The sequence below is a fragment of the Panthera uncia genome, assembly GCF_023721935.1.
Source record: "Panthera uncia isolate 11264 chromosome A1 unlocalized genomic scaffold, Puncia_PCG_1.0 HiC_scaffold_17, whole genome shotgun sequence".
NCBI classification, from domain to species: Eukaryota; Metazoa; Chordata; class Mammalia; order Carnivora; family Felidae; genus Panthera; species Panthera uncia.
The window spans coordinates 86,903,407-86,919,010 of NW_026057577.1; the positions used below are offsets into that span (position 1 = coordinate 86,903,407).

Below are 15,604 nucleotides of genomic sequence, written 5' to 3' on the forward strand. Positions count from 1 at the left end.
TACCTTCTTTAGTGATGGTATCTACAGTTTCTTTGGCTTTGTCCTTCAAGTCATTCACCATAGTGTCCACCTGGGACTGATGCTTCAGGAAGAAAGGATGGATGACGCGCTTATACAGCAGTTCCGCCCCGTTAGAAGGGCTTGGGGCCATGCACCACAACAGGAAGCCGCACTGCACAGAATGAGAGTCAGCAGGTTACGGGACAGCAGTGGGCATCCTGACAACACACACTGCCGCCCCTGCTCTGTGGATGCCGCTGCCTCGGCTATGTTCTCCAATAGCATTTCCAGTGTTTTCTGCAGGCTACAAGTGCCCTTTTCTTGGATGGAAAAAACACCTGACAAATCATGACCTAGTAATGCTGAGACTGAAAACAGAAAGGTAAAACACACCAAATCTGACGGCCTAACTTCCTTCCTAATTTGGATCACTTTTTAGTTTATGGCTGCAAGAAGTTCTATTAATCAAAACTCTTAAAAATCAGTTTAAGAAACATAGTACTTTAACTGCACGTATAAAGAAAACTGTCTAGGGGCACATAGGTGGCTCAGTTAAGTGACTGACTCCTTTTAGCTCAGATCACAATCTCATGGTTTCTTGGGTTTGAGCCCCACATTATGCTCTGCATGCTGACCATATGTGGAGCCTACTTGGGATTCTGTCTCTCTGCCCATCCCCCCACTTGTGCTCTCTCTCTCTCTCAAAATAAATAGATTAAAAAAAAAAAAACTGTCTAAAGAAATCCGTGAAGCTTGTTCTTAGTTGGCGTACCCCAGTAGGTCTGTCACATGTATCCATCCTGTTATAGACAAACTCAGCAGAATCTCAGTTTTTGCCTTTGAGGAATCTTTACAATCAACTGTTCATCATCTTCTACTTTGAATGTAGATATCATTTCCCAACTCTTTTATGGCTGTACTTTGCCATTGAAATAAAAAAGAGACCAGGGGCACCTGGGTGGCTCAGTCGGTTGAGCGTCCGACTTCGGCTCAGGTCATGATCTCACAGTCCGTGAGTTCAGGCCCCGCGTCAGGCTCTGTGCTGACAGCTCAGAGCCTGGAGCCTGTTTCGGATTCTGTGTCTCCCCCTCTCTCTGCCCCTCCCATGCTCATGCTCTCTGTCTCTCAATAATAAATAAACATTAAAAAAATTTTTTGAAATAAAAAAGACCAGAATTATGCCCTAAAAACTTTATTAACAAGAACTGTCACCTTATATTTATGCCCCCCCCAAAAGCCTTACTGTTTATTCAAATGCCAACAGCTTAGCCCTTTTAGTTGTCCCAGCCGCTTATTCTCATCTAAGACACTGAGCAAAAAAGGGGATATGCACAGTGACCTGCTCATTTCCCTAGAAAGTTCAATAACCAGCCTACTGGATTTTCTTAGGGTGAAAGATTCTAACATAGCCAGGTGATATAAAAAATGAAGTCCTTTCTTGAGATTCCAAATCTGTACATTTTACAACTTCTCCTTAAAGAAAAAACCTCGCACCTCTTCTGCTGTCCATTAAACTCCACAGCCTTAGTCCTTATTATTCCAAACCAAACAATGTATTCAAATAACTGAGAAGCCACAATGCTTTTTTAAGTTTATGTTTGCTCTAGAGATGAAAAGCTTTTGGTAAAGGACTAAACCAGTAACAAAGCCTTGGGCTTAAAATGCACATATTTGTGCCCCAAAGCTCACTCCATCAGTACCATTTTGGCTCTGAGAAATTTGTATTGCATTTGTATTACACTCAAAATACAAAGCAAAACACAGGTTCTCAACAAATTACCCTCTCTAGATTATCTGAACTATAGAACTCTGGAAAAGTAACACTCATGAACTAGAATTTGTTGGACACAGGAGAGCAGGGGGCTAGCTTTCAAAAGACGGGCTATCAGACTGGACTAAAAAAAAATACAGTAAAGCTATATGTTTCTTGTAAGAAACACACCTAAGGCAAAACCAACTAGGAACACTGAAAATAACGGAGTTGAAAGAGGGGCGCCTTGGTGGCTCAGCTGGTTAAGCGTCCAGACTCTTGATTTTGGTTCAGGTCATGATCTCACAGTTTGTGGGATTGAGCACCGTGTTGGGCTCCATGCTGACAGCACAGAGCTTGTTTGGGATCATTTGTCTCTGACCCTCCCCCACTTGCTCTCTCTCAAAATAAATAAACTTAAAAAAAATAGATTGAAAGAGATGTATCAGACAAATACCAACTCTCAAAATAGCTTATAAAGTAATATTAACCATACACAAACATTATTGAAGGCAATGATAAAGAAGGAAAACAATTTGCCAAGTAGATTCACATAAAACCTACATATCTTTGAAGATGTAAATTATATATAACTTTGTATGTATATATATATATGTAATTATATAATTATACCATTTGTTTTTATAATTATATAATTATAGATAGCTTCCAAATATAGCTTTGAATTATGTAAATTAAAGTCATAATTGTATAAATGGAGAAATTCCACACTCATAGATTTTTAACACTTCCACCAGAAACTGAGATATCAAACAAACTAGAAACTAGTAAGAATACAGAACAAGGAATACCAAATTAAAAATCTTGATCTAAAAATATGCAGCTCTCTCCACCTAACAAATTGATTTTAAGAGAGGCAGGGGCTGGGGCACCTGCGTGGCTCAGTCGGTTAAGTCATCGACCTCGGCTCAGGTCATGATCTCACGGTTTGTGGGTTCGAACCCCTGCATTGGGCTCTGTGCTACACACTTGCTCAGAGCCTGGAGCCTGCTTCAGATTCTATGTCTCCTTCTCTCTCTGCCCTTCCCCTGCTTGTGCTCTGTCTCACTCTGTCTCAAAAATAAATTAAAAAAAAAATAAGAAAGTTAGGGGCACCTTGGGTGGCTCAGTGGGTTGAGTGTCCGACTTAGGCTCAGGTCATGATCTTGCGGTTCGTAAGTTCGAGCCCCATGTCGGGCTCTGTGCTGACAGCTCGGAGCCTGGAGCCTGCTTTTCTGATTCTGTGTCTCCCTCTCTCTCTGCTCTTCCCTGCTTGAGCTCTGTGTTTCTCTCTTTCTCTCAAAAATATGCAAGCATTTTAAAAAAGAGTTATATATTATAGTAGATAGAGGTTAAAGAATGGTCTCAAGAGAAACTGGGCTCTAGTCCTGGTTCTGCCATCTACTAGTGAGGCAAACCTTGTGTATGTAACTTAATTGCCTAAGTCTGTATAGACTCTATAAAAAGATATTAACTGAAATTTAAAAAAAAATCTACCTCACATAGATTTTTGTGAGAAAATAAGAAATATCTGGAACATCTAGGAGTGCTGGGACTTTCTTCCAACAATTCTGTCTTCCACCAACAGCCATGAAACAGTAACAGGCTAACTGATTAGCTTTAAATGGGGTAATTACAATCAAATCTCAGAACCAATAGATACCCTTTTTAAACAATTCGTTTCTAACACTTTTAGTACCTGAAATAAAACTTAAAATAATGATACACCTACGCATATAATTACCAAAAAAACAAAATCAAGAAGTTCTCTAACTTTAATATAAAGGAAAAAATAAAGTGAAAGTAATTTATCATAAACAATATATATTTTTAGGGCACCTGGATGGCCCAGTCAGTTAGCGTCAGACATTGGCTCAGATCATGATCTCATGGTTCGTGGGTTCAAGCCCTGAATCGGGCTCTGTGCTAACAGCTTCAGAGCCTAGAGCCTGCTTCAGATTCTGTCTCCCTCTCTGTCTGCCCCCAACTCCCGCTTGTGTTCTCTCTCTCTCTCTCTCAAAAAATAAACACTTGAATGTTCAAGCCAAACTATACTAGACAACACCATAAAATACTAAGTAAAATCAGTGACTATTAACAGCTACAAACAAAATTTCCTCCATATATTTCCAAAAGGTTGAGAATTTCTGAACTGGAGGGACTACAAAGGCTGCTTCCCATATCCAAGCACTCAACCAAATGCAATTCCCTGTCATAATCTCCAAGTTATGATTTTAAGCCAGTCCTCCCTCAAACCTCCTACCCCTGATGTGTGACAGACTCCACAGCTCATTTACTGAACAGAACAGCAGAAAGATGGAATGTTAAGAGAGAAGCAGTGGGGGAAAAGCACGGCAAAAGGAAGGGGAAGAGCAAACATTCAGACCAGCCACCTCCTAGTCTCACCACACACATCTGTGCAACCAACCCAAACTCCACCAAGCCCTCACACACACATGGCATCGTAAGACCTTCTGCTACAGGTCCAGGCCTCTCAATGAAGCCAATTCCTTGAAATACCCTCAGCACCTCAGTATGTGTGGGTGGTTTCGTGTTTCCTGCTAGTTTTCTCAGAGACTCTGCTCTAGCACCTCCTGGGCTTGCTGGCTATCCTAATGAATTATAAGAAGATGTTGCCAGAGAAACCTTGATTTTCTTAATTGCAAATTTCATAATTTGCCATTTGTAGTAACCCAAAATGCAGAAATAAGTAACTGCATTTTTCCCTGGCTTTAGCTTCCATTTCCTCTGCTTAGAGCCAGGCAGACCCTATAGACCATCTCTGTACTTAACATTTCCTTGTGGAAGACTTCTGGTTTGTAACATCCAAACATCATACAGTGTTTTCCACTGGTTGTTTATATAGGTAATGTTAATACATATATACCCAAAACACAACACAACAATTTAAACAAAATGATGTGTGAGAAAAAGGAAAAACTACATTCTTGACAGTAAATTAGAATTCCCTATGCAGAGGCCCCCATCGAGTTCCACACTGAGTGTGGAGCCTACTTGGGATTCTCTCCCTCCCTCGCTCTCTGCTCCTCCCTTACTTGCACATATGCGCTCTCAAAATAAATAGCTAAAACAACAACGGTATGCAGAGTATCCTAGAGGTGCCATGTACTACTACATACTAAGTGATAATTTTTTACTAACTATGTCAACAATTTGGAAAACAAGAAGTGTTGGTGTTAGCATCTAACACCCTAACACATTTGTTACTTATATAGAGGTATTTTGTGGTGTTTTACTAATATTTAGGAAACTGGTATGGAGTTTTAGATGTATATATCTTAATTTTTACCATTTAAAATTGTAGGAAATAGTCTCCTGGCTGGTATTTCCAGGTAGAGTATCTAATTTTCAGGAATGGATTACTATTGATGCAGACCTAGAAACCCTCAGCATAAGTATAGGCATCAAGGTGAAATGGAAAGAACTCACTGGATTAGGAATCAAAGAGTTGGTATCTACTTTATTTTATGACTTTAGGGAAGGTCATAAACAACCTCTCTGAGAGTCCATTTTCTCTTCTGTAAGATTTTAGGAAAGTCACAGATTAATGTACTTGAAGAAAGTATACAAGACGGTAGTGGTATTACCAAATCCTACAGTTTTTACTGTTGTTGTAAATCTCTGGAATATTATCTGCCCAAGTAATACCTCAGCCCCTCAGCAATCCAGAAAAGCTGACTCATTCATCTTTTCTGAATGAATTAAGGCAAGACTACCAGGCAGAACCAGAGCCAGGTGTCTATATTTTTATACCTCTCCAATGTGATCAGGCTTCACTCTGGTCTGCTCCTTTCTTTCCAGGGCACTGTAGCTATCATCTTGGGACAGTAAAATAATTACTGCTCTCTACCTATGTCATTAGCGTTTTCCAGTTTTCAAATGAAATAGCTTTCTTGTATTAAAAAATAAAGTTAATTACTGTTCAACTCTCATGGCTATATTCAGTCACCAGCTTTTACAACTCCCTTTCTTTAACCTACATAACTATTCTAGAGCCCAGGAGTACCCTGAACGACACAGATCCTCACCGTGCCCGCTGACAGCACAATCACGAACAAACACAAACCCACTCTTACCTGCAGTCCAGAGTCTGTGCTATTTTGGCTGAATTCCTGGCACTATGAGCTCTCATTTGATAAATCCTTAAATTACAGATTACAGCAGGCCAGATAATTCTGTCTGTGGTTCTAATGGCTGTCGCCATCCAATTTTCTTATAGAAGAGGTATTTCCAAGGTAGGGATACACTTTATATGCAGTTTCTGGGACCAGCCTGGTCAGAACTGAGTTAATATCAAAAAAGACAAAACACCCACATTTCAACACATCAGCGACCTGCTGATACACTACAATCACTTGATCAGAAACAAAATCCATAGGGAAACTTCTGCAATGTAGCCACAAGAACAGTGATAGGCGAAAGCTAAAACAGACTGCCCCGCATGCACAAATAAAAGCTCAAAAAAGAACACGTGAAGGGGAAGACTTCCCTGTGGTCTTTGCCTCTTATGAAGTTAAGAAATGTTCTGCTTTCCAACATAGGTGCAGTAGTACAGGTGACAGTCTAAGTCAGGACTAAGAGTCGCCAGAGTTTTGTTTAAAAAACTAATCTAGAAAGTGATCTAAATGAGTGTAAAGAGAAGATACAAAGCTATTCATTGTGTCACTCATTAAAATGTGATAAAGTGAGATAAATGTCCTAAATGTCTATCATTTGGGGAATTAGTACATTGCTATCGATAATGGATTAGACAGTTTACCAAAGAATATTGAATAACATGAGAAAATACTCCTAGTATTATGTTAATTGAAACAAGCTAGATACAGAATCATGTATAAAATGTGGTCTCAACCATATATATATATATATATATATATATATATATATATGGTTAAAACAATAATATTTACATGGTTCTGTGTGTCTTTATGTACTTGGACCAATATACTTGCACATTAAAAAAATAGGAAGACTAACATGTGACCGGTGGTGCGATTACAAATGCTATTTTCCTCCTTATATAAAACATGCCCCCCCACACACACACACACAAATGAATATAAACAATACAACAACAGGGACTTTGTTTTATTCACCAAAGTATCCTTCTGACCTAGAACAGATTCTGGCACACAGAAGTCCTAAATAAATGTCTTCTGAATAAAGAAATGAAAATACACTACTTTTATAATCAGAGGGAGAAAAAAGGCTTTTGTATTTATTTTTAAAACCTCCTGGTAAAGGCAGACCTCAGAGCAAAGCTCTGAGCAGGCACGGTCCACTATTTCTAGTGCGACAGATTACATACTATCTTTCCTACTAATCTTTGATGCCTAATCATTGGTTCCTCTTATTTTCTCCAATCATAGGCTGCTTTAGAAAAATGGGGGGAAATGCCAATAATATTAATTCTGCAAAAGATCATTTTTTTGCAAAAGATAAATATTAAACATGTCCTTACTTGGATCTCTTCGTCATACTCCACACAATCACCATGTGATTATAACATGGCATATGGTCTATGCTAGTCCTTAACACAGGATATTCTCCTACCCACTCTGCAATTCAGAGGCTTCTTCTCAGTGTGTTCTCTGAAGCCACTCAGAAAATGCACTACAGCAAGAAGAAAGTATTTTGATTGACAGCATAATCCATTTTTAATAATCTCAAGTATATTATCTATTTGGAACATGCAGTAAATTCTCATGGATGCCCTGAGACTACTAATGGATGCACATTCCTTTTACTATTAAGGAAGAAAATTTTGCTGCAAAGCAATTTTTGTAATGTACTTCAAAACCAACTATAAATGATTTGGTGATTATCTCGTATTTCAGATCCTCTCTTTACCTTGTGTGACCTCCATTAGCAGAAGAGATCAGGAGCGGGCTGGAGTCAGGCTTGCTCATGTTTTCGAAGTGTGAGGTCAGCTTCTGGTGTGAGTGGCTCTGCTGTCAGGATACTGTTCCCTGCAGCAAGCAGGTGGGCCGAAGGCAAAGCCAAGTCTCTTTCCTTTAGAGACTGCACTGTGATGTCACTACTATTAGATGGATCTTATGAAGGACTTCAAAGTTGTTTGTAGTTTAAAATATGTGACATCCAAATAAGATTATAAAAATATAAATGCTAAACATCTTTGAATAACAAAAACACACAGAAAATCCAGCAACCTTTGAAATCTTAATTGCTACCACAGGCTTTTTAAAAAAAAATTGCTTGAAAATTCTTCAGCCATCTTACAAGGCATTCTGTGGTAACGTTATTCAAAATTAAGAAATTATAACGAGCATGTTTTCATTTAAATTTTTTAACTATGTAGTTCTTTTTTTTTGTTTTACCATAAATGGTGTCCCACTATATGTAATGTTTACCAATTTTTTATAATTAATGAATTATGCAAACATTTCTATAGATGTGAATCATTTCATTCCATTTAACTGTATGGGTGTACTAGTTTTTTCCAAGTCTTTTTTTTTTTAATAGAAGTATAGTTGACATACAATATTATATTAATTCCAGGTGTACAACACAGTGATCTGACAGTTATATACACTATGCAATGCTCGTCACAAGTAGAGTTACATCCGTCACCGTTCAGAGTTATTACAATATTATTGACTATATTCCCTGTGCTGTATCTTTCATCCGTGTGACTTATTTATTTTAGAACTGGAAGTTTGTACCTGTCAAGCCCCTTCACCTTCCTCCTTCCTGGCAACACCAGTTTGTTCTCCGTGTTTATGAGTCTGCTTCTGGTTTTTGTTTGTTCATTTTTTTCAATTCTACATATAAGTCAAGTCACATATGGGATCTTTCTCTTACTTACTATTCTTAGCATAGTTACAGCTATGGACCCTCTAGGTCCATCCATGTTGCTGTGAATGGCAAGATCTCATTCTTTTTTATGGCTGAATAATATTCCATTGTGTGTGTGTACACATCACATCTTTATTTCATTTAGTTCATTTACTGACAACACTTAGATTGTTTCCATACCTTGGCTATTGTAAATAATGCTGCAAAAAACACAGAGGTGTATATAGCTTTCTCAATTAGTGTTTTCATTTTCTTTGGGTAAATACCCAGTAATAGAATTACTGGATCACATGGTATAGAATTTTAATTTTTTGATGAACTTCCATACTCTTTTCCACAGTGGCTGCACCAATTTACAGTCTCACCAACAGGACATGAGGGTTGCCTTTTCTCCATATCCTTGCCAATGCTTGTTATTTCTTGCCTTTTTGACACTAGCCATTCTGACTGGTGTGAGGTGACATCTCACTGTGGTTTTGATTTGCATTTCCCTGATGATAAGTAATGCTGAAAAGACACATGCTTTCATGTGTCTGTTGGCCATGTGTATGTCTTCTTTGGAAAAATGTCTATTCAGGTCTCCTGCCCATTTTTTAATATGTATATATACTTATTTATTTTTAAGAGAGGGAGAGAGTGGAGATGGGCAGAGAGAGAGGGACAGAGGATCAGAAGTGGGCCGCACACTGACAGCAGCAAGCCCAATGGGGGGATCGAACTTTTAAACCACAAGATAATGACCGGGGCTGAAATTGGATGCTGAACCAACTGAGCCACCCAGGGAGCCCCTCTCCTGCCCATTTAAAAAAATTTTTTTTTTCCATATTTAGAAGGAGAAGAAAGAGAGTGGGAGCAGGGGAGGTGCAGAGAGAGAGGGAGACACAGAATTCGAAGCAGGCTCCAGACTCTGAGCTGTCACACAGAGCCTGATATGGGGGTCGAACTCAAGAATGAACTCAAGAACCGTGAGATCATGACCTGAGCTGAAGTCTGATGCTAAACCAACTGAGCCACCCAGGTGCCCCTAAAACAGAGGTTTTGGCATAGAAGTCCTGTCCTTGTGAGGCACTGAGGAAAATGAGTGGAACTAAGTAGCAGGGCAGCTCCTCCCCATCCCCTCCTGCTCTGTCCCCTTGAGCTGTGTGTTACAGCTTCTGAGCATCTCTTCCTAATGCTGCTGGGGGAGCAAAGGGTGCTCCTTTGGCCTGAGGGGCTATGTGGTGGGAGAAGGGTTATGAACCACAGTTCTTCTGCTGGCTGGGACTCCCTACCCTAGGACTCATCCACCCCTACCCACAGCTTCCTGGGACCAGCATGGACTGGCATGTGGTCTTCCTCCATCCCAGTGCCTAACAGAACAGCTGATACTGTTAGAGGAAAAGGAGCTTACAGGCCAAAATAACAGGAGATTTGAAAAGCACAACCATTTCAAAAAGAAAGACAACACGATCAACTACCAAATTCTATCAGCAATAGAAATATTAGAACTAACCAAGACTTAAGCTAAATTGCTAACTATGTCAGACGAAACAGAGCAATAAGAAACAAGAATGAGAAAATATAGGAAAGAGACGAGCAAAATCATTAGATACAAAAAATAGTTGAAATAAAGAATATGCTGTGTGGCATATATAACAGAATGGAGTAAACTTCAAAACTGGAAGGGAAGATTGAAAAATATGTATCTATGAATAAATACATTATTTACACAAGAAAACATCTATAGATTGTAAAAACAGCTAAGGCCAGAGATAAAGCAAAAACGTATCCATAACTGCCCAGAATTAAAAATGAAGACAACATCAACATGTTGGTAGGTGGGGTGAGGGAGACCAAAGAATGAGAGCTTCCTGCATCTAATTTCCTTTATCTAAATTTCTTTAGACAAAAAATTTAAAAGAAAGTAAACAGAAATGTAGAAACAGTAAGACAAATTGAACTAACAAGGACCCTCAAAATAGGTCTGAATATGTAAATAAGAAAACGATGATTAGTTCCAGGGAAAATAAAAAGCAGCAAGAACACTACATGTACATGATATGTACACTACATGGTATAACTAAATCATATTTACAAAGTCACAATAATGTAAGTGGTGAATGTGTATCTAACCAAAATTATGATACAAACACCTGAGGAAGATGGGGACACAGGAGGACTGCATGTGTATGTCAGGGACAAGCCAGGAAAGGGAACCAAATCCTACCAGTAGGAATCAAGAGCTAATCCGTCAAATAGAAAAATTAAAAGGTGGCTAAACAAGAATGTTATTTAGAAACACAGAGGTAAATGACAAAATAATCTGCCATAAATGTAGGGATAATGCTTGCTTTTAAGGAATGCAGTATAGGCAGCAGGGTTTGCTGTTTTTCTTGAAAAATCTTACAGAAGTATTTGAGTCTTCATTTCACGGGTGACTTTTAAAAAAATGAATACTTAAGAGTATGAAGGGAAAGATGAGAACTCAGAATTCATAAGGGCTGGAATCCCCACTCTCTACAGCTTGGGAAGTCTGGCCCCATGAGCCTGAGGTACCATCTACATTCTATGCAACTAATGGGAAGCAGGTCTCTTCCACAGAAGACACTCAAGGAACCAACTGAAGACAGTTTGTCCTATCTAGAAAGAAAGAACCACTCTATCTATTAAAAGATGTTAACTTTTTCATTCTCAGTCAGAATCAATACAGGTCCCATTAGGAATGAGTTTCAACTTCCTAATCCTTGTCCTCACATGGTGGTGACCACGGCTAGCTTTCTACCAAACACGAGGTGTGGCAGGGCTGATCCCTGACCATTGCACCTGTCAAAGTTATCAAAATGACTTCCTCAGAGAGCCCACTTCACACCTTCATTCTCCAAACCTATATAAGAAATAAGGCGTTTTTTTTTCTTCTAATGACTCCTAGGGTGCCTGGGTGGCTCAGTCAGTTAAGCGTCGGACTCTTGATCTTAGCTCAGGTCACGATCTCACGGTTAGTGAGATCGAGCCCTGAGTCGGGTTGTCTGCTGACAGAACAGAGCCTGCTTGGGATTCTGTCTCCCCCTCTCTCTCTGCTCCACCCCTGCTCACACTCTCTCTCAAAATCGATACATAAACTTAAAAAAAAAAAGAGAAAGAAAGAAAGAAAGAAAGAAAAAGACTCCCACACACCACTGTAAATAATCAATGGCCTGCCAAAGTGTGCAGTGCTTCTGCATCAAACCTAGGTAACACTGCCTGAAGGGAGGATCTTGGTAAACTAACAACAATGCTTGTGCTAGGTCACAGTATTTCCATCTTTTATTACCAAACACATCTTGAATACACAATTGCTTTGGCTGTTTCCAAGACAGTATACAAGATAAGGGAGGTGTGTCGAATTCTGTTTTCCTATTTATAATCTGAGGCAGAGCCACAGATGTCCAACACTCAAGCATCTGTTCCTGTTATATAGGTCCTAAGATGGAATTTATTTTAGTGGTAGGGCACAAAGCAAATACATAGATGGAAGGAAACAGAGAAGTTCACAAAAATCCAACATACCTTCAGCATGTAGTAGAAGGGGACCCATGACAGGAAGAGGTCAGAGAAGAATTCAGCAATGCTGAACACACCATACACTACCCAATAGGTCAGCCACTGGGTATCATCTTCTTTGTTGGGACTCTCTATGGCTTTAATCCTGAAAGGCAATACAAAAGCAAGTACATCATGTAGTGTGATCTCAATGAAACACTTTCGAACAGCAGACTTTGACAGCCTGCCCTCCCATACCAGGTAGGAAACTCAGGCAAATGTATGCACCTTGTCATGGAGATAAGAATACAACGTAAGAAGCAATCTGGAAATAACAAGCCATTGTGACTACCTGTTACCAGTTTTCTTGTCACCAGAGAAACCAGCACTAGCTGTCCCCTGGATTTCCACTCTGTCTTAACCAGGCACCAGGAGATATCACCAATGACTGGGAACTCCCAAGTGCAGGCCTGCCTCCAGAGCTTTATCAAGGATTCTTAAAAAAAAAAAAAAAAGAAAGAAAAAAAGAAAAAAGAGAAAGAAAAGAAAAAGAATTCTCTTATGGCAGGGAGCCTGGCTGGCTCAGTCGGTCGGTGGAGTATGTGACTCTTGATTTCAAGGTTGTAAGTCTGAGTCCCATGTTGGGTACAGAGATTATTTAAAAATAAAATCATTAAAAAAAAAAAAAGAATTCTCTCATGGTAACTTAGTTTTTATGTACTTTTAATAACTGAGCTATATTATGGGTAAGTAGAAACTTCCACAAAGGCACTTCTGGGACATAGGTCAGATACTGCCCAAAGTCTGTAACATAACTTCATAACAAACAGGTGAAAACAAGTATCATGGTGTCCATTTGGTTCTATCATTGTGTGATCTTTTGGCTGTAGCCTTTCCTTCCCTCATCAGTTAATAACATGACTTTCTCAGTACCAGCTACTGCTTAAACAAATTTCATTCTGCAAATGAATGGAAATAAGTTTAAAATAATCTGTTACTTCTGGGGCACCTGGATGAGTGGAGCCTGCTTAAGACTCTCTCTCACTCTCTCTCTCAAAATAAATAAACATTTAATTAATTAATCTTTTACTTCTGAATCACAGAAATTTCTTTCATGCCTGGGAATCTCTTCATTCTAAAGCTGAATTCCTTAATTTTTTAATCCTATCCTAACACATGTCTGGACACTTATCAGAACTGAGCTGGACTAACACAGGAAACTCGAAGGTCTATGAATAATATTGTTAGCTTATGAGATGGGCTAACTGCTGAAAATACTTGGTAAGATGGGTTCCCCAAAGGGACCGTTAGACTGCTGAATCATGCTGAGTCATTCTCTAAGAAAGCCTCTGAAGTGATGAGAAGCAGCTGTGGGCTTGAGGTCCGCTTGTATGCCTGGGTGTTGTAAGAAAACAACCAAAGACGGGAAAGTTCTAGCTGACTGAGATGAGTGCTAATGACATGAGGAAGAGAAGAGGAAGAAGAGATAAAATCAATACCTCTCTGCAAGCCAAGACAACGCAAAAGTTTTTCAACTTACACAAAAGAATCATAAAATTAATTTATGAGAGCAGATTATAAAATAATGGCTTGTAACTTGTGGACTATGTCTGTGTTCCAGCTTTCCTCAGATAGAAGCTGGCAAATGTAACAAAAGGCCAAAGGAAAAGCGTGGGCAAGCACATTAACCAAAGAACTAACAGTGGTATCCCCTTTACACATAAGGCCATTTTCCTATCCATTTCTATTTAAGTGGATCTTTTAAGTTATTAGTTATTAGTTTGATAAAGATTTGTTTCTTAGATGTCACTCCTGGGCAGAGGGGATATGGAGTTATATTTCACTTAAGGTATTCATTTTGGAAACCAAAGCAATTCATGACTATGTAGTAAACAAACATCCAGTAAACAAATGTATCCACACATAAATATAAACTGAAATATACATTTCATGGAAACATTCTGGTATTTTCAATTCCATTCTATGTCATTGTTTTTAAGAGGTTAGTCAAGGTCCACAGATTCAAAAACAGAAAAACCACCCCAAACAGTTCAAGTTCTGTGCTTCAAGGAATAAATTTTTAAATAGTTAATTTCCATAACTTATAAACACTAGGCATTCAAAGGCTTCCATGCTAATACACTTGGAAAACTACGTAGTAACATCGAAAGCAGGAAGAAAAGAGCTCCAAACAACACACAGGTTGATCACAACTTTGTAGAAAACCAAGGCACATGAAAGAGGTCAGGACAAAACCAGAGTCTTATTAAGCTGAAGAGATTTTTAATAGAATTTCTCAGATAATTGAAGCATTTAATTACTGTTTTAATTTAAAATACCATAAGGGCACCTTGGTGGTTGAGTCGGTTAAGTGTCCAATTCTTGATTTCATCTCAGGTCAAGCTCTCACGGTTCGTGGGATAGAGCCCTACATCGGGCTCTGGGCTAACAGCATGGAGTCTGCTTGGTTTCTCTCTCTCCCTCTCCCACTCTGCTCCCCCTTCCTGCTGGCACATGTGTTCTCTCTCTCTCTCTCTCTCTCTCTCTCTCAAAATAAGTAAAATAAACTAGTCACAATAAGAAAGAACATAAGTGACAGTCCATAGGTGTGGAACCTTAGAATCAAAATGGTGAAGCACTCCAATCTAGTTATGGGAAGAGTAGAGAAGAGCTCAAAACTGGCATTTCCTGAGTGCTATTTACTTATATACTTCCTTGTCCGAGTGCATGGACATAGGTGACTATTCAACAATACACTCCACAGCCTTGTACTTCTACTGAATCATATTTCAACACAGTATATCAGAATGAGGATGTAGCAACTTATCAGGCAACACAGGAATTCAAAAATCTTAAGCACTCTACACCCTTCCATTCTAGCCAAAATGGCACAGCTAAAGAATGGGAAGAGGTAGGAACCTAATAATTTTCCTCCCCAACATCATTTACTGACAAGAATATCTTTTCCCCACCTCATGTTCTTGCCTCCTTTATTGTAGATTAACCATATAAGCATTATTGACCATGAAAGCATGAGCTAATTTCTGGGCTCTCTATACTGTTCCATTGATCTGTGTGTCTATTTATGTGCCAGTATCATACTGTTTACTGTGGCTTTGTAATCGATCTTGAAGTCTGGCATTGTGATACCTGCAGCTTTGTTCTTTCTCGAGATTGCTTTTGCCATTCAGGGTCTTTTACGATTCCGTACAAATGTTAAGATTATTTGTTCTAGTTCTGTGAAAAGTGCTACTGCTATTTTGATAGGGATTACATGGAATCTGCAGATTGCCTTGAGTAGTATGGACATTTTAACAATATTAATGCTTTCACTCCATAAGTGTGTTATATCTTTCCATCTATGTCCTCTTCAATTACTTTCATCAATGCCTCATAGTGTTCTACCTAAGAGTTATTTTAATTTCATAATAGCCCTATGATGTAAGGATTGTTATTTTCAGGAAATACTGGGGCTTAAGGAAGAAAAACAACATGTGCAGGGCTCCTAGCTACAAGCAG

At 39.0% G+C, this 15,604-nt stretch overlaps 1 protein-coding gene across 1 annotated transcript in view; it reads right to left on the minus strand.

Annotated features, from left to right (window-relative positions):
* REEP5 (receptor accessory protein 5) overlaps nucleotides 1–15,604 on the minus strand; it is a 38,822-nt gene that overhangs the window by 7,135 nt on the left and 16,083 nt on the right. Inside the window, exons 3-4 of the mRNA XM_049647729.1 lie at nucleotides 12,113–12,251; nucleotides 4–172 (exon numbers count right to left, since the gene is read on the minus strand). Of these exons, the coding sequence (XP_049503686.1) occupies nucleotides 4–172; nucleotides 12,113–12,251 (308 nt within the window). The remainder of the gene's footprint in view (nucleotides 1–3; nucleotides 173–12,112; nucleotides 12,252–15,604) is intronic.